At 71.5% G+C, this 17,206-nt stretch overlaps 2 protein-coding genes across 3 annotated transcripts; both read left to right on the top strand.

The window, feature by feature from the left end:
• Window positions 1-1,163: 1,163 nt before the first annotated feature.
• Window positions 1,164-10,600, top strand: IGSF9 (immunoglobulin superfamily member 9). 2 transcript variants are annotated; one of them, XM_072027979.1, is made up of 20 exons: window positions 1,165-1,504; window positions 1,738-1,923; window positions 4,052-4,204; window positions 4,466-4,617; window positions 4,776-4,893; window positions 4,993-5,134; window positions 5,320-5,465; window positions 5,543-5,685; window positions 5,766-5,906; window positions 5,999-6,115; window positions 6,508-6,658; window positions 6,794-6,917; window positions 7,017-7,192; window positions 7,298-7,548; window positions 7,644-7,728; window positions 8,089-8,259; window positions 8,404-8,449; window positions 8,761-9,897; window positions 10,000-10,151; window positions 10,312-10,600. In XM_072027979.1, the coding sequence occupies exons 1-20, from the start codon at window positions 1,447-1,449 to the stop codon at window positions 10,485-10,487; spliced, it is 3,825 nt and encodes a 1,274-aa protein (XP_071884080.1). In that variant the 5' UTR covers window positions 1,165-1,446; the 3' UTR covers window positions 10,488-10,600. The 2 variants fall into 2 exon arrangements, with proteins under 2 accessions (XP_071884081.1, XP_071884080.1); XM_072027980.1 differs by lacking the exon at window positions 1,738-1,923 and having other exon boundaries at window positions 1,164-1,504.
• Window positions 10,601-13,169: 2,569 nt separating this feature from the next.
• TAGLN2 (transgelin 2) lies at window positions 13,170-16,868 on the top strand. The gene is made up of 5 exons (XM_072028019.1): window positions 13,170-13,309; window positions 15,608-15,804; window positions 15,905-16,079; window positions 16,183-16,285; window positions 16,372-16,868. Exons 2-5 carry the CDS (start codon window positions 15,625-15,627, stop codon window positions 16,511-16,513), a joined length of 600 nt encoding a protein of 199 aa, XP_071884120.1. The 5' UTR covers window positions 13,170-13,309; window positions 15,608-15,624; the 3' UTR covers window positions 16,514-16,868.
• Window positions 16,869-17,206: the final 338 nt, after the last annotated feature.

Raw genomic sequence — 17,206 nt, 5'->3', positions numbered from 1 at the left:
GCACGGGAGGACCCCCGTCCTGGGGATGGGGTCGGGACGGGGGGCTCAGCACCAACGTCCCCGAGTGGTGATGCCAAGAGGGACCCGGCACGGCCACGCGTGGCCGGGCAGCACCGGGGGGGCCGGGACACAGAGGGGTGACCCCACACCAGTGCCCCCAGTAGCAGAGCCCCCGGGGCTGGCGGGCGGCCCAGCTCCGGCTCAGCCCCGCGGGCTGGGGACACGGCTCCGGTGGCCGTAGGGGACGGGGTGAGGAGGGGATTAGAGGGGTGACGGCCGGGGTGCGAGAGGGCACGGGGAGAGCCCCGGGGTGGGGGCGGTCACGGGGGGCGGCCGGGGGTTGGTGGCGGTCACGGGTGTGCCATAGGGTGGCACGGGTGGGGTGTCCCCAGCACAGGGCTGGACATGGTGTGGCACGGCATGGCACACACCAGTGTCACCCACCAGGGTCCTACACCCATGTCACACACCTGTGTCCCACACCAGTCCCACACCAGTGTCACCCACCACATACCAGTGTCACCCACCAGTATCACTCACCCACGTCACCCACCAGTGTCACCCCCCAGGGTCCTACACCAGTATCACTCAGCCATGTCCCATACCTGTGTCACACACCTGTCACCCACCAGTGTCACACACCCATGTCACCCACCTGTGTCCCACACCAGTGTCCCACACCAGTCACACACCAGCGTCACCCATCACCCACCAGTGTCACCCACTGGTGCCACACACCAGTGTCCCACACCCATTTCCTACACTGGTGTCCCACATCTGTGTCACCCACCTATCACCCACCAATGTCACCCACTCGTGTCCCACACCAGTGTCACCCACCAGTCACACACCAGTGTCACCCACCAGTGTCACCCATCAGTGTCCCACACCAGTGCCACCCACTGGTGTCACCCCCCAGTGTGTCACACCCATGTCCTATACTGGTGTCCACACCCGTATCACCCACCTATCACCCACCCGTGTCCCCCACCCGTGTCCCACCCCGTGTCACCCACCCGTGTCCCCTCCACCCCCATCCCCACCCCCCAGAACTACACCTCCCATCACCCCCCGCGTCCCCTCCTCCCCTCCCCTCCCCGCTATTGGCCGCCCGCTGCCGAGCCAGCAGCCAATCGGCAGCGCGGCGGGGCGGGGCCTGCCCAAGCCCCGCCCACCACCGTGGCTTTGGCGGCGGCCGCCCGGTGGCGGCGGCGCGGGGCGCGGAGCGGAGCCGCGGGGCCCGGGGCGGGCATGAGGAGCCCCCAGCGCCCCCCGGCCGGGGCCAGAGCGCCGCGGGCAGCCCGGCCGAGCCCTGCCGAGCTCCGGCCTTGACCCCCCGGTGGCAGCCGGTAACCGGTCGCCGGTGCCCGGTGATCTCCCCGCCCGCCCCTCGGTGGCCGCCTGTCCCCCGCCGCCACCGGGAGCAGCGGGCCGGGGAGCTGGGCTATGCGGTGGTGGCTACGTGCGGCCTTCCTCAGCCTGCTCGCCGGCACCGGGGCTGAGGGTAAGGGCACCGGGAACCGGGACCGGGAACCGGAATGGGAACCGGGGACTGGGATGGGACCAGACAGGGTGAGACGGGATGGGATGGATGGGATGGGAAGGGATGGGATGGACGGGATGGGATGGGAGGAGGGGGCGCGGTGCCACCCGTGCTCCCAGTGCCACCGGTGTTACCGGTGCCACTGGTGTTACTGGTGTTACTGGTGTTCCCGGTGCTCCCGGTGCCCCGTGCAGGCAGCGGGCCGAGCGGGGCCGTGGTGGGCCGCGTCGGGGACAGCGCGGTGCTGGGCTGCGACCTGCTGGGTGCCCGCCAGAGCCGCCCGCCGCTCTACGTCATCGAGTGGGTGCGCGTCGGCTTCGTCCTCCCCATCTTCATCAAGTTCGGCCTCTACTCGCCCCGCGTCGACCCCGAGTACCTCGGTGAGTGGCACCGGGAGCACCGGGAGCACCGGGCACCCCGCTCGGGATGGATCCCCCACCCTGCACCCCTCGGCCGAGCGAGCCGTGCTCGGGGAAGGGATTTGGGTGAAGCCACTCGGTGGGGCCGGGATTCGGGGCCAAGCGGGGCCGCGGCGTGGGAGGCCGCTCCTCGCCCCCACCGGGTGCTCGGGGCCAAATTGGGGGGGGGCCCGGTCTGACGGGATCCGGCCTCGGCGGCCGAAACTGCCCAAAAAATGTGCCGCAGGTGGAGCCCGGCCACAGGTAGGGGTGAGGAAGGAGCCGCCAGCACGGGGCAGGAGCAATTTTGGGGTGCTCCCCACTGCCAGCACCTTTCCGGGTGGCTCCGTGGGATCGGCGGTGACACCAAACCTCACGGTGACACCAAACCCTCGGCACCTGCCTCCCGGGGGCCCCCCGGCTCCCGTTACCTGCGGGATCTCAGGTTTCCCCCCGGCACAAAGGGCTCGGCCCCATCCTGCTGCGCCCTCCCCGCGTCCCGCCAGCCCCCAGCCGTGTCCCCGACGGTGCCACCAGCACCCCAGGGCGCTGCCACCAGGCTCAGTGGTGGGGACGGAGGGGACGGGGACCCTACAGAGGGGGGCTGCAGGGTGGCAGCTGGCCCTCGATCCTCCCCGGGGGGGGACGTGGGGTCAGGCAAGGGGCCCCCAGGCTCAGCCCCGCAGCCGAGAGCTCGGAGCAGGCAAAGCGGCTCAGGTGTCACCCAGCAAGCCCCTGACCGCCACCTGTGTCACCCAGGCACTTTGGGGACACCTCGGGGACGAGGGTGGGCTGCGCCCCTCAAAGCCCCTGTGTCCCTGGGGGGTGACGGGGCCGTTTCTCCCCCCCCCCCTGCCATCAACTGGTGCTGGTGGTCCCCAGCCACCGCGTCCCCTTTGTGTCCCCTTTTGAATGGCGGTTGCCAGGCGCTGGGGGATGCGGGGCGGGAGGGCAGCGGCGGTTTTGTTGTTTTTTTTCTGGGGTTTTGTTATCGGCCGGGCGCTGGGCGAGGAGGAGGAGGGGTTGGGGCCGGCGAGGGGGGGATTAGGGAGAGGCTGGGGGCGTCCCCAGGGCTCTCAGAGCCCTGCCAAAGGGACCTTTGTTCAGCAGCCTGCGGGGCCCAGGGCTCCCGGCCCTCGCGCTGCCGCTTGGCGCTGCGGGTGCAGGATGAGGCCGAAGGCACCCGGCTACGTCCATCAGCCCCCACAGAGAAGCAGATTTTTTTGGGGGGGTGGAAGAAACTTGGGGAGCACGTGTTGCTGTGCTGCGTCCGCACAACGCGTCTCCGCGCCGATCCCGTCCCCAAACCGCCCTGCCCGACCAGCCTGCCGGGTCCTGCCGCTCTTCCTCCTCCTTTTCCTCCTCCTCCTCCTCGCTGGGCTTGTCTGGCCGGGTGCAGCACCCATGTGGGGACCTGTGGGGACACCCAGCTCCGGCTGGGGCTGTTGGGGGTGTTCCAAAAAAACTTGATTTGAGGGAAACCCCTGGCAAAGGTGCTGCTCCCGGGCACCTTTGGGTGCTGGTCACCACCGTGGCCCTGCCCCGCGGTCCCAAGGGGCCACCTCGGGTGAGGGCACGCAGAGGGCTGAGGCGGGGGTGCAGCTGGGTCTGGGGGTGCCGCGGTGCTGAGCGCACCCCGGTGGTGCTGAGCCTATTGCCTGCTGCATGCCTGAGCCGATTAAGGCTCTGATAATAGCCTGGGGGATTAGGGGGCTGCGCTCGCTCTTGCTTGAGGTCCTTATCCTCCTCCTCCTCATCATCATCATCAGAGGGGCCGGCTCGGGGCGAGCACCCCACCATCAGGCAGCCCCCTGGTGCCCCCAGAGTGGGCAAGGGGCTCATCCAGACCCCGCAGCACCACCAGGAGCAGGAAGGTGCAGGGGTGCACGGCGTGGTCGGGGCTGAGCAGGGTTCCTGAGGGGGGAGCCCCGGGGGAGATCCGAGCCGAGGCTGCGGGTGCCAAAAGGCACCGGGGAGGGGTTTTGGTGCCAGCCCGAGGGCTTTAGGGGAGCAGGGAGGCCCCTGCATGGGCGGGTGCTCTGCGGAGGTGGTGGCCCCGGGGACGGGGATGTCCCCGAGCCGCTTGGGGCAAACGTTTCTGGCTCGGCAGGTCGCGTGCGGATCGAGGAAGGCGCCTCGCTGCGCATCGACCTGCTGCGTGCCGAGGACCAGGGCTGGTACGAGTGCCGCGTGCTCTTCCTCGACCGGCCCAGCGCCGACGCCGACTTCCAGAACGGCACCTGGATCCACCTCACCGTCAACGGTACGGGTTGGAGCCGCCAGCACGAGCCCAGGCTGCTGCCTGCCCTGCCCTGTGCTGCTCTCGGGGTGCTGAGCCCGGTCTGAGGGCTGGATTTGGGGTGGGGGAGCGGTCGTGGTGCACCCCGTGCCCGCACCTTCTCCGCTTGGCTTTGTGAAATGAGGATGGGGGGAGGATTTCGTCGTCCCCCCGGTGCAGGAGGAGCTGGGGCTGGGGCTGGATCCGCTCGTTCCCAGGACTGAGGGTCTGTGTTTGCCTTCACAGCACCCCCCACCTTCCTGGAGACCCCCCCAGCCTTCGTGGAGGTGCGGGACCGGGAGGCGCTGAGCCTCACCTGCACGGCCGTCGGCAACCCCCAGCCCGTGGTCATCTGGAAGCGGAGCGACCTGGCCGTGCAGAGCGGGGACGCGGTGCAGGTGAGCACGGCGATGCTCAGCGTCCCCCCGGGGGGGGACTTTGGGGTTGGGGGGCGAGTCTCAGGGGGCACAGCGACGCTCTCCACGTGGCTGGAGAGCGAGCCCTGGCTACAGGGCCACGGTCCTGAGAGCCTCGGTGGCCACCGGTGACGTTGCAGGTGAGGAACGGGACGCTGAGCATCGCCGTGGTGGAGCGCGCCAGCGCGGGCACCTACACGTGCCACGCTTCCAGCAAGGAGGGCACCATCACCCACACCACCCGCGTGCTCGTGCAGGGTAGGAGTGGGGCCGCTCGCCGAGCCCTGGCGGCGTCACGGGGTCCGTGGCACGGTCCCCAGGCCCCTCACTGTCCCCTGCGTCCCCCCCCTGCTGCAGGGCCGCCCGTCATCGTGGTGCCGCCGCAGAACGTCACCGTTAACATCTCTCAGGATGCCTTTCTGGCGTGCCAGGCCGAGGCGTACCCGGGGAACCTCACCTACACCTGGTTCCAGGGCAGCAGCAACGTCTTCCACCTCAGGTACGGTTGGGGACGTGGTGCTGGGGGTGGCACCGAGGTGGCTGCAGGCTCCTGGTGGCCGTCGGAGGCGCGGGGACCTCACCAAATCCCCAACGGCTGCGTTGGAGCACGGTGCGTGCCGGAGAGCTTCACCCGTCCCGGGTGCCTGCTGCCACCCTCACTCCCACCCTCTCCTCCCCTCGCAGCCACCTCCAGGCCCGGGTGCGCATCCTGGTGGACGGGAGCCTCCTGCTGCAGCGAGCCACCCCGGACGACGCCGGCAAATACACCTGCGTCGCCAGCAACGGGCTCTGGAAGCCACCTTCAGCCTCAGCCTTCGTCACGGTGCTGTGTAAGAGCCCGGGGGTGCCCCCATCGGTCTCCGTGGGGTCCCCAGAGCCCTCCCAGCACCCCACGTGTCCCCCCCAGATCCGGCGCAGGTGACCACCATGCTCCCGGAGACCCATTTGCCCAAGGGGATGCGGGGCGTGATCCGGTGCCCCACCAGGGCCAACCCCCCCCTGCTCTCCGTCAGCTGGACGCGGGACGGGCGCCCGCTGGAGCTGGGCAAGGTACGACCACCCACAGCCCCCCCACCCCCTCACCTGCACCCCACAGCCCCCCGAAATCACCCCCACGCCCTTCCCACCAGCTCCCCGGCTGGTCGGCGCGACCCGATGGCTCCATCGTCATCGCCACGGGGAACGACGACGCGCTGGGGGTGTACACGTGCACCCCCTACAACAGCTACGGCACCGCCGGCGCCTCCCGGCCCACCCGTGTCCTGCTCAAGGTGGGGACAGACTGGGGGGGGGACAGGGGACACAACACTCCGGTGTCCCGTGTCCCCGCCACCGTCCCCAGCACCGTGCGTGGCTCTTGCAGGACCCCCCCGCCTTCACCGTGCGCCCCAAGGAGGAATACTTCCAGGAGGTGGGCCGGGAGCTGGTGGTCCCCTGCGCGGCCCACGGGGACCCCCCACCCACCATCACCTGGGGGAAGGTGAGGAGCACACTGGGTGTCCTGGGACATCATCGCGTGGGTAGTCCCCGGGTCCTTGTCCCCGCAGGAAGCCCTGGGGTCCCACAGGAGGGGAGTTTTGCTCGTGTCACCTTTGTTTTTTTAGGAAACGAGGACAAAATCCTGCCCCTCTGTGTCCAAATCGGCCCCGGGGGGGTGGATCAAGGTCCTGCGAGGGTCTGGGGGCTGTGGGGTCACTGCGGAGGCGCTGGGGATGGGGACAGAGGATTGGGATGGGGACAGGGGATTGGGATGGGGACCGGGGATGGGGATGGGGACAAGGGATTGGGATGGGGACAAGGGATTGGGATGGGGAAGGGGACAAGGGATTGGGATGGGGGTATCAGCACGATCAGGGTCTCCCTGCCCCACAGGTGGGCAGCGCAGGGCAGATTGGTGCCCAGGTGGATGGGAACGGCAGCCTGGTTTTCCGCCCCCTCGTCAAGGAGCAGCACGGGCGCTGGGAGTGCACGGCCACCAACCCGGTGGCCAGCGTCAGCACCGCCACCTCGGTCCACGTCCTGGGTGAGTGGTGGGGGCGGCGGCGGTGGGTGCCGAGCCCTGAAAATTGGGGGGGGGGGAAGGTTTGGAAACGCTCCCGGGGTTTGGTTATCCGAGCTGCCCCCGTCCCATGTGGTTTCTCTCCTCTTTGGGTGCCAGGGACCAGTCCCCACGCTGTCACCAACGTCTCGGTGCTGCCGCTGCTGCTGGCGGCCAACATCTCCTGGGAGCCCGGCTTTGATGGGGGCTACTTCCAGAGGTTCAGCGTCTGGTACACGCCGCTGTGAGTCCCCCCCTGGGGGTTGGAGGGGTGGCACCGGGTGGCCCCCAGCCCCTCGGCGTCCCTCGGCCGCAGGCTCAGGGCTCCCCCCCGTCCCCACAGGGCGAAGCACCCGCCCCGCGCCCACCACGACTGGGTGTCCCTCTCGGTGCCGCCGGGGGCTCAGCACCTCTTGGTGGAGAACCTGCAGCCGGACACCAGCTACCAGTTCAGTGTCCTGGCCCAGAACAAACTGGGCAGCGGTCCCTTCAGCCAGATCGTCACCTCCGTGCCCAGGGGTAAGAGCAGGGTGCCTCGAAGCCCCCCAAAACTCCCCCAAAGCTCCGGTTTCCACCCCGCTCTCCCTCCCCAGCCGCCCGTGCCAGCGTCCCCTTTCTCCCCAGGCTTCCCAGTGACCACAGTGCCTCCGGAGCCACCGGCCATGACCGTGCACGTCTTCCTGTCCCCGCCGCAGGCCCTGAGCGCCAACGAGACGTCGCGGGGGGTCCTGCTGCGCTGGGAGCCCCCGGCCCAGCTCTCGGTGGCGCTGAGCGGCTACGCCCTGGAGCTGCGGCAGGACAAGGGCGGCTGGGAGGTGCTGGAGCGCTCCATCCCCGGCACGGAGAGCCAGGTGCTGGTGCCAGGGCTCATCAAGGTGCGGTGCTGCGTGGTCGGGGAGGGGTTGGGGGTCTCTGCGGGGACGCAGGGAGGAGGGGGTGAGGCTGATGGTGCTGTGCTCGCCCCCCCCAGGACGCCTTCTATGAGTTCCGCCTGGTGGCCTTCGCGGGCAGCTACATCAGCGACCCCAGCAACACGGTGAACGTCTCCACGGCAGGTAGGGGCTGCGCTGCGCCCGCCCGCTCCTCCAGCTGGGAGGCAGGAACCGAGGGAGGGAGGGAGTTTGCCCTAAATGAAAATCCCCTTTTTGGGGTTCCAGCCCCAAAACTAGACCGGGGACTGCATCCTGAGAATCAGGCACTGCGGGAGCGCTCATCCCCATGCACATCTCTTGTGTGGCTTTGGTTTTGGGTGGCAGGGGAGCCTTGCCTGGTGTCCCCACTGCCAGCACCCTGGGGGGCAGGTCCCCCTGCAGCCCCCCGAGGCTTTGCCATCCCGTTTGTGGTGCCCTCAAGGCGCTGGAGGCTGCTCTGGGGTGCTGAGCGGGTGCCCCAGCTCCGTCTCCCATCCGGCGCAGGCATGGAGGTGTACCCATCCCGCACCCAGCTCCCCGAGCTGCTCCCGCAGCCGGTGCTGGCCGGGGTCATCGGTGGGATCTGCTTCCTCAGCGTGGCCGTCATCTTCAGCACCGTGGCTGCCTGCATCATGAACCGCCGGCGCGCCGCGCGCATCCAGAAGCGAAGGCAAGGTAGGAGCCAGCGCCTCCCGGGGGGGGCTCGAGCCAGGGGGGCTGCAGGGGGGGGGCTGCCATCTCCTTCCTCTCCTCTCGTCTCCTCCTCATCGCCATGCGTCGCTCGCCGTGCGACCCCCGTGTGTTCTCATCACCTTCCAGATCCACCGCTCGTCTTCTCCCCCAGCCAGAAGCTCCCTGCTCCGCAGTAAGTCGCGCCACCCCACACTCCCGCCCCCCCCATCATCATCATCATCATCATCATCATCATCCATCCGCTGGCTTGGGGCAGGAGCTGGGAGCGGGGCCGGGCTCGGGGCACCCATGGGTGCTCTGCTTTCCCCTCGGGGGGGGGGCTCGTGGCCAAAGCAAGCAAGCAGGGAGCACCCAGAGCAGTGCTGCCACGTCCCGCAGGGCACGGCACCGCCCGGGGGCTGCCCAATGTGAGCCCCCTAATTATGGGGGGGGTCCAAACGAGCCGCTACGGGGATCCCACAGCCGTTGCCCGTTTCCTTCCAGCCCTTCTCACGGCGCTGGTAGCCCGGCCGGTGTGGCGACCAAGCTGAAGCTGCAGCCCTCCCCCTGCCCCAGCCTGCGCCGGGCGCTGCTTTGGGGCGAAAAAGCCGGCACCAGCCTGGGGCTCAGCATCGCCGGGGCCGGATCCGGCTACGCCGTCTACGAGAGCCACCTCGGGGAGCACGGGGGGGACCCCGGCCCCCTGGAGCGCATCCGCCGCGGCCCCGACGGCCGCTTCGTGGTGGAGACCACCCAGAAGGAGAGCGCCTTCGCCCCCCCGCCCCGGGACCCCCCGACACCCAGGGGACCCCAACCGGAGGAGGAGGAAGAGGAGGAGGAGGAGGAAGAGGAGAAGGAGCCCGTTTGGCACCAGGGGGTGGCGTTACGGCCCCGGCCCCCCGGGGACCCCCCCGCACCCTCCGGCCGCCGCCGGGGCCGTTATTTCGGCTACGGCAGCAGCAGCCCCGTGCCCGAAGCGGCCGCCCTGTGCATCGTCGACGTCAGCCCCGTGGCCTCCGCCGCCACTCTGCCTTACAGCCCCGGCCCCCCCAGCACCCGCTGGGACTCGCTGCCCCTCCAGGGCCCCCCCACCCCGGCCGCCGCCGCCAGCCCCCAGCCTGCCGCGGCCCCCCCGGCCCCGAGCGGCATCCTGCAGTACCTGAGCCTGCCCTTCTTTAAGGAGATGTGCGTGGACGGAGACTGGCCCCCCCCCGAGGACCCCCCGCAGCAGCCCCCCGCTCCCCCCCAGCACCCCGGGGGGGGGCCGGACTGCACGGACCCATGTGCCAAGGCCGCGGCCCCCCCCGCTGCCACCCTCCTGCAGCCCCCCAAGCTGCCCCTGGGCCCTTCCAAAGCCTCGCTGCCTGGCCCCCCCACCTGGCCGCCCCCCCAGGAACCGACCCACCGTGGTGCCCCCCCCGGCAGCAGGACTGAAACTGGGGATGTGCCCCCCCCGGAGAAGTTGCCACGGGGCAGCTTGACCAGCCAGAGCAGCGGCCGGGGCAGCGCTTCCTTCCTGCGCCCCCCCTCCTTGGCACCATCCCTGGGGGGGCCCGGCCCCGGTACCCCCCCGGGGGAGGGGGGCAGCTGGCAGGAGGGCAAGGTGAGCACGGAGCCAGCCCTGAGCGGCGCGGGGAAGAGGTGAGGATGCGCTCCTTGGGGACACGGGGGGGTGACAGCGTGCCATGGGGGGGGGGGTGGCGGGTGATGGGACCCCCCCCTTAACGCTTGTAACCCCCCCAGGAGGGACACCTCGGTGGACGAGAGCTACGAGTGGGACGCGGAGGTGACGCTGGCCTCCGACCTCCTGGCCGCCCTCCAGCTCTACCGCGCCGGAGCCCCCCCCCGGCCCCTCTCCACCATCGCCCTCCGGGACCTCGAGCGGCAGCAGCAGCGTGAGTGCGACCCCCCCCCTATTATCGCATCCCCCCCCGGCCACCTTTTGGGGACAGGGGGGGCCTCGAGGCACCGCGGTGCCCCCGGTAGGGTTTTTTGGGGGGGGGGGGCACCCTGGGGGTGTCGCTCGGGGGCCGGACGCTGCCTCTCTCCCCGCAGAGCCCGGTGGCGGCGGCTCCTCGCCGGTGACCTCGGTGTCGGCGGAGGCGCTGGGGGGGGCAGGTGGCCCCCCCCAGCACGGGCGGCGCAGGGAGGGGGCCCAGCAGCGGCGGCGGCAGAGGCCGGGGGGGCGCGGGGGCTGCGGTGAGGGCTGCGAGCTGGCCACGCTGCTCTAAGGGGGGGTGGAGGGGCGTGTGGCCCCCCCCCCCGTCCCCACGGTGTCCCCACGGTGTCCCCACGGTGTCCCCTTGTTTGGGATTGGGGGGGGGAATAAAGAGATGTGAGCGCACCCCACGGGCTCGTGCACCCACTGTGGCCCCCCCTCCAGCACAGGGACCCCCCCCACCCTATGCAGCCCCCAGCCCCTGGGCTCCCTAGGGGGCTGTGCCCCCCCCCCCCCAGCCTGGATCCTACAGCATCCTCCCCAAATCTTGGTGCCCCCCCCCCAACTCCCTGTTATCCCCCCCCCATCCCCGTTACCCCTCCCCAAATCCTGGTGCCCCCCCCATCCCCATTTCCCCCCTAAATTCCCATTACCCCCCCATTTTCCTGGTCCTGCTGTGCCTCCCCCGGGGGGGGTTCCCTGTAACCCCCCCCACCCCCCTCCCGCTGCCCCCATCCCGCTCCCGGTGCTCCGGATGCTGCCCCCCCCCCTCCCCGTCCTGTCCCGTCCCCCCCCCCCCCGGGATGGGCGGGGGCTGGGGGCGGGGCCTCTTCGCGGGGGGGGCGGGGCCTGCGTGCCGCGTTCCCTTATATGGCCATGTCGTGGGATCGCGTCATCGGGGGGCGGGGCCGGGGAATACGTCACCCCCCCCCCCCCACGGAGCTTGGGGGGGCGGCAGCGGGGGGCACCCGGGGCTGTGACCCCCCGGTCACCGCGGGTCACCCCCCGGGCGTCACCCCCCGGTCACTCCAGTGTCACTCCGGTGTCACCCCTGCACGCCCCCCCCCCCCCACGTCCCCCCTGCCTGTCCCCCGTGCCCCCCCCCGGTGTCACCCCCACCCCCCCCGCTGTCACCCCGTGTCCCCAGCCTTGTCCCCCTGGGGTGTCCCCCTGTCCCCCAGTGTCACCCCCTGTCACCCTGTGTCCCCCCAGGGGTCCTGCCCCCCCCCCTTTTCCCCCCAGGGGGGTCTGTTTCAGGTCCCCCCCCCTCCAGCCCCAGGGTCCTGTCCCCGTGTCACCCTGCGTCACCCCCCTGCCACCCCACCCCTGTCCCTCCAGCATCCTGCCCCTGCGTCACCCCTGTCCCCTTCTCTGTGCCCCCCCCATGTCACCCCAGGCCTGTCCCCCCCCCCATGTGCTTTGTCCCCCCCCCTGCACCACCTCCCTCCTGCTCTCTGTGTCACTCCTCTGTCACTTTTGTCCCCCCCCTCCATGGGTCCTGCCCCCCTGTGTCACCCCCAGGGTCCTGCCGCTGTCACCCCCACCCCGTCACCCCACCCCTGCCCCCCTTCTTGCACCCCCACCCTTGTCCCCACCCCCCCAGTGTCACCCTTGTCCCATGGCTCACCATGTCCCACCTTGTCCCCTCACCCCCATGTCCCCCCCTGCCACGTGCCCCTGTCCCCGCAGCCGTCCCCTGGGGACCCCCCCTGGGAACCCCCCGGGGAATCCCCAGGGGCCACCCATGATGGGGGGGGGGGGGACACACGAGGGGGGAACCCAACCATGTGGCACCCATGGGTGCAGCAGGAGCCGTGGCCACCACGGGGTGGGGGACACGGTGGGGCTGGGGTCCCCACCACGCCAACGTCCTCGCCACGGGGGTACCGAGGAGGGTGGCACCTCGCTTTTGGGGGGGGGGCTGGGTTTTGGGTTTTGGGTGCTGGCGGGGGGGGGGGGTTGGGGACACGGGGACGTTTTGGCGGTGGCCCTGCCACCCGTTCCGGAGGCAGGCGGTGGCGCGGGGCCGAGGTTTGTTTGTTGTTTTGGTGGAGCCTCCAAGGAGACGGGACGGGGGCAGGCGCCAGCCACCGGCCCTCCCCGCCCCGCCGGGGCCACCACGGGGCCACCGTGTCCCTGCGGGGGCTGCGGGCCCCCCCCCAATGTTGTCCCCTTGCCACCGTAGCCAGGATGTGTCACCACCACCGTGACCACCACCACGGTCCCCCCCGTGCCACCGCGGTTGGCTTGCGCCCTGGCTGCACGCGTGGCCCTGTGCCATCGTGGCCACCTCGTCCCCACCACGGCCCCTATGTCCCCACCGTGTCCCCACCACGGCCACTGTCACCCTGAGCCACCACGGCCACCCCGTCCCCACCGCAGCCGTGTCACAGCTTACCACGGCCACCGTCTTCCCCACCACAAGCTCCGTGTCCTCTGCCACCACGGCCCCCCCACGGCCACCCTGTCCCCACCACGGCCACCCCACGGCCACCTTGTCCCCACCACGGCCACTTTGTCCCCACTACGGCCACCCCATGGCCACGCTGTCCCCACCTCGGCCACCGCAGCCCCTGTGTCCCCTGCCACCGCAGCTCTGTCCCCTCACCCCATCCCCACCCTGTCCCCACCTTGGCCACCGTGTCCGTGCCACGGCCCCGTGCCCACCGCCACGACCCCCGTGTCCCTGCCACCACGGTCCCCATGTCCCTAATACACCCCCCCCATCCCCATTACACCCCCCCTGTCCCCATTACACCCCCCCTGACCCCATTACAGCCCCCCACCCCCATTACACCCCCCCGACCCCATTACAGCCCCCCTGACCCCAATACAACCCCCCCACGGCCACCCCGTGGCCACCCCGGTCCCGGTCCCGTTCCCGGTGCCGGTGCCGGTCCCTTTGCCGGTGCCGGTGCCGGTGCCGGTGCCCCCGGGGCGGGGCGGCTCTGCCCGGGGCTCGGTGGCGGCGCTGCCCCGTTCCCGGCCCTGCGGACCCGCCCCGGGAGCGGGCGGTCCCGGGCCGCCCCCGGCCGCGCTGACATCAGCCGTGAAAAGGGCGCGGGCGGCGGCATCCGCCACTGCCGCACCGGGACCGCGGGATCGGCACCGCAGGTAGGGCACCGGGCACCGGGTACCGGGCACCGGGCGGCGCCCTCGGGCTTAAACCGGGCGGCAGGTGGGGACGGGGATAAAAGGGATGGGGATAGGGAACGGCACCGGGATCGGGACCGGCTCCGTTTGCGCTGTCCTAAAATGGCCGGGGCCGCCCCGTCCCGGTGCCCCCGGGGTTGTCCCGGTGCCCCCCCCCCCCGGTAACGGCCCCGGGGGAGCCGCCGGGACTCGCGGCCGCGCCCGGGAAACGGGAGCCGGGTGCGGCTTCCGGCCCCGCTGCCCCGGGGGAGGGTGTTTGGGAGGGGGGGGACCGGGACCGTGCCGGGGCTGTGGTCGCCAAACTGGGACAGAGCCCCCTCCCCTGCCCGCTGCTCCCGGTCCCCGCCCCGGTGCCCCCCGCGCCGTGCCCGTGGGGTCCCCCCGGGTGTCCCCTCCCTCCCTGGTGGCCGCGGGGTCCTCGGGGTGGCCGTGTCCCAGCCGAGGGTCCCCTCCCTGCTGGCCCCGGGGGGCGAGGGGGGGTCTTTGGGGACCCCAGGGTGGTCGTGCCCGGGGTCCCGTCCCCTCCCCGCTGCCCTCGGGGGTCCCCGGGGTGGCTGCGTGCTGCCTGGCGGTCCCCTCCCCATCGGCCCCGGGGGTCCCCTGAGGTCCCCAGGGTGGCCTTGTCCCCGCTGGGCTGGGCAAAGCCCCCTCCCCACTGACCCCGGGGGGGGGTCTCTGGGGTCACCAGGGCAGCCACACCCCCGGGGACCCCCCCGGGACCCCCACCCTCTTACCCCCACGATGCCCGGAGGGTCCCCAAGGTTCCCACATCCCCAGGGGCTTTGGGCACGGTCCCCTCCCCGCCACCCCCGGGGTGACCCCGGGGGTCCCCAAAACCGGGCGCAAGCCCCCGCGGGGTCCCCAGGGCGGCCGCGCCGCAGCTGGGCTGGGTCCGGCCCTCCCTCCCCTCCCGCCTGGGCAAGCCCCAGCTGTGTCGGGAAATCAGCGCTGTCTGCACCAATTTCAGCTCCTCTTTTGTTTCCCAACCCGCTTGGCCCCCGGCCGGGCGCTCCCAGGCCCCGGGGAAGCGACTTTCACCCCCCCCCCCCCCCCCCTCCCCGCCGGCGCTGGCTGCGCCCCAGCCCCACGCCCCGGCGGCCACGGGGAGCTCGCTTGGCCACGGGTGGCTTTGGGGCACCCCGGGGGTTTTGGGGGTCCCTCGAGGCTTTAGGGTGCCCCGGCGCTCATCGGTGGTCTCAGGGTGGTCGCGGTGCTGAGGTTTTGCACCGACCCCCAGCTGCTTCCCCACTTTTTGGGTTTTTTTTTGGCTTTTCGTCTCGCCAAACCAGGGCGGTTTCACCCCTTGGGGACGCGAGCACCGAAGCTGGGGGCACGCGAGGGACAGGGTCCGGGCTGAGCCCACCCCAAGGGAGCAGCGGGGGCCTCGCCCCCAGAGCAGGAGCGGGTGCAGGGGGCGACGCGTGGCCCCATGTGCCCCTCACGTGGGTGGAGGGCGTCGGGAGCACCCCGGGGTGGGGAGCACCCCGACCGCGCGGCGCTGCTCGGCGCCTTGCACAACCGCCCCACGTGGGTGGCACCGGGCGCGGGGACGCTGTCACCGGCACCCACCCGTGGGGGACCACCGGGCTCCGGTTGCTCTGCCAGGGTGGGGACGCAGCCCCAGAGCTGGGGGAGTTGGGCGGGGGGGGCAGGATGAGGCCATCGCCCACGCCCCGTGGAGCTGGAGCCCGAGCTCGGCGGGCTGGGAGCTGGGCACAGCGTCAGGCTGAGGCGATGGGCGCCGTTCCCGGGGTGGCGTGGGGCTCCCGGGCCGGTCCCGGATCTGGCACCCGTCCCGTACAAACGGGGCGAGCTTCGCAAACAAGCTCCGACCGGCAGCGAGCTCCTGCCAAGTCCACGCCTCGGCGGGGCCAAGCCGCTGGGATGAGGATGCTCGGGCAGCCGGGGGGGGGCCCTTGGGTGGGCACGGCGCAGCAGCACCGCGGGGATTCCTTTTGGCTGGCGTGGGGGGCACTGGGGGGTCCCCAAGGTGCATGGAGCGTGCACCCCAGCCCCTGGAGGGATCCGAGCAGGAAGCAGGGAGGGGAGGGCAGCACCCAGGCAGCGCCTGGCACGGGTGATAAGGCTCCGTGCCGGACATCCAGCGAGCCTGGCCGGGCAGGATGCGGCCCCTGCGGCCAGCTCGGGCACTGCCACATCGCCAGGAGGTCCCCGTGTCACCCTGCGTCCCCAAGGGGCTGCGGCACTGCGGTCGTGGGGTTAGCCGGGGCTGACAGGGGGGTTCCCGGTGTCCTGCAGACCCCCCAGCCGTCGGCATGGCCAACCGGGGACCGTCGTACGGGCTGAGCCGGGAGGTGCAGCAGAAAATCGACCGGCAGTACGACCCCGAGCTGGAGCAGGTGCTGGTGCGCTGGATGATGGGGCAGTGCGGCGGTGACATCCCGCAACCCGCGCCCGGCCGCGACGGCTTCCAGCAGTGGCTCAAGGACGGCACCGTGAGTCCCCGGGAGGGGTCACCGGGTACTCGGTGGGGTCAGGGAGGAGCGGTGTCACCTCCCTTGACCCCCCCCCGTTCCTCCCCATGTGTCCCCGCAGGTGCTGTGCCGGCTCATCAACAGCCTGTACCCGCGGGGCCAGGGGCCGGTGGCCAAAATCCAGGCGTCCACCATGGCCTTCAAGCAGATGGAGCAAATCTCGCAGTTCCTGCAGGCGGCCGAGCGCTACGGCATCGCCGCCACCGACATCTTCCAGACGGTTGACCTGTGGGAAGGTGAGGGGCCGGGATGGGATGGGGTGGGGTGTGGGGGGGGGACACACGCAGGACCCCGTTGTCCCCGAGGGACCGGTGACAACCCCGCGGTGGCACCCGGCAGGGAAGAACATGGCATGCGTGCAGAGGACCCTGATGAACCTGGGCAGCCTGGCGGTGGCCAAGGGCGACGGGCTCTTCGTGGGAGACCCCAACTGGTTCCCCAAGTAGGTAGAGGGCTGGGTGGGCTGGGGGGGGGGTGTTGGTGGGTGGGTGGGCACCCAGGGGGCCGTGACACCCGCGGTGCCCGCAGGAAATCCCAGGAGAACCGGCGCGTCTTCTCCGAGGACAAGCTGAAGGAGGGGCAGAACGTCATCGGGCTGCAGATGGGCACCAACCGGGGCGCCTCGCAGGCGGGCATGACGGGCTACGGCATGCCCCGCCAGATCCTCTGAGACCCCCCCCCCCCGCAGCATCCTGCCCCCCCCCCAGCCACCCAAAAGGGTCTCCCGGTGCTGGGGGGGGGGTCCCCAACCCGCCTCGCCCCTCCCCGTGGACCAACAACCGGCTACTGGGGCCGTGCCCCCCCCCCCCCCGCCCTCCCCAACGCCCGGGGTCACGGCTCGCCCGCCTGCCAGTATTTCCAGGACCAAAGTTTCGAGTTTTTATAATTATTATTTCGCTCCCGGGGGGCAAGGGGGGGGCGGCCGCGCTGGCCCCCTGCCCCCCACCGCTGTGCCTTGGGGGCCGTGCTGGGGAGAGCCCCCCCCCCCCAGCTCGCCCCAATAAACGGCCCCCCTCTTGTTTCCAGTGTGTGGGTCAGTGTGGTTGGGGACCTGGGGGGGGGTCTTTTTTTGGGGGGGGGCACGAGGCCAAAACTGAAGGGGAGGGGAGACCCCAGGGGTCTGGGGGTGGACCCTGCATGGGGGGAACACCCGGGGGGGGGCTCACCCTGTGTGCCCCTATCGGGGGGGCAGCAGAGGGGTCCCCAATGTATGGGGGGGGGGCAGCAGAGGGGACCCCAGCCCAGAAATTAGTGGGGGGGGTCCCCAACCCCAGGGGGTGGCGGGGGGGGAGACCCCAGCCTGGGAGGTGGCTGGGGGGGGGAACCCCAACCCGGGGGGGGGGGACAGCAGAGGGGACCCCAG

This window comes from Anas platyrhynchos, chromosome 26 (genome assembly GCF_047663525.1).
Source record: "Anas platyrhynchos isolate ZD024472 breed Pekin duck chromosome 26, IASCAAS_PekinDuck_T2T, whole genome shotgun sequence".
NCBI classification, from domain to species: domain Eukaryota; kingdom Metazoa; phylum Chordata; class Aves; order Anseriformes; family Anatidae; genus Anas; species Anas platyrhynchos.
This window is presented reverse-complemented; position numbering and strand designations above follow the sequence as displayed.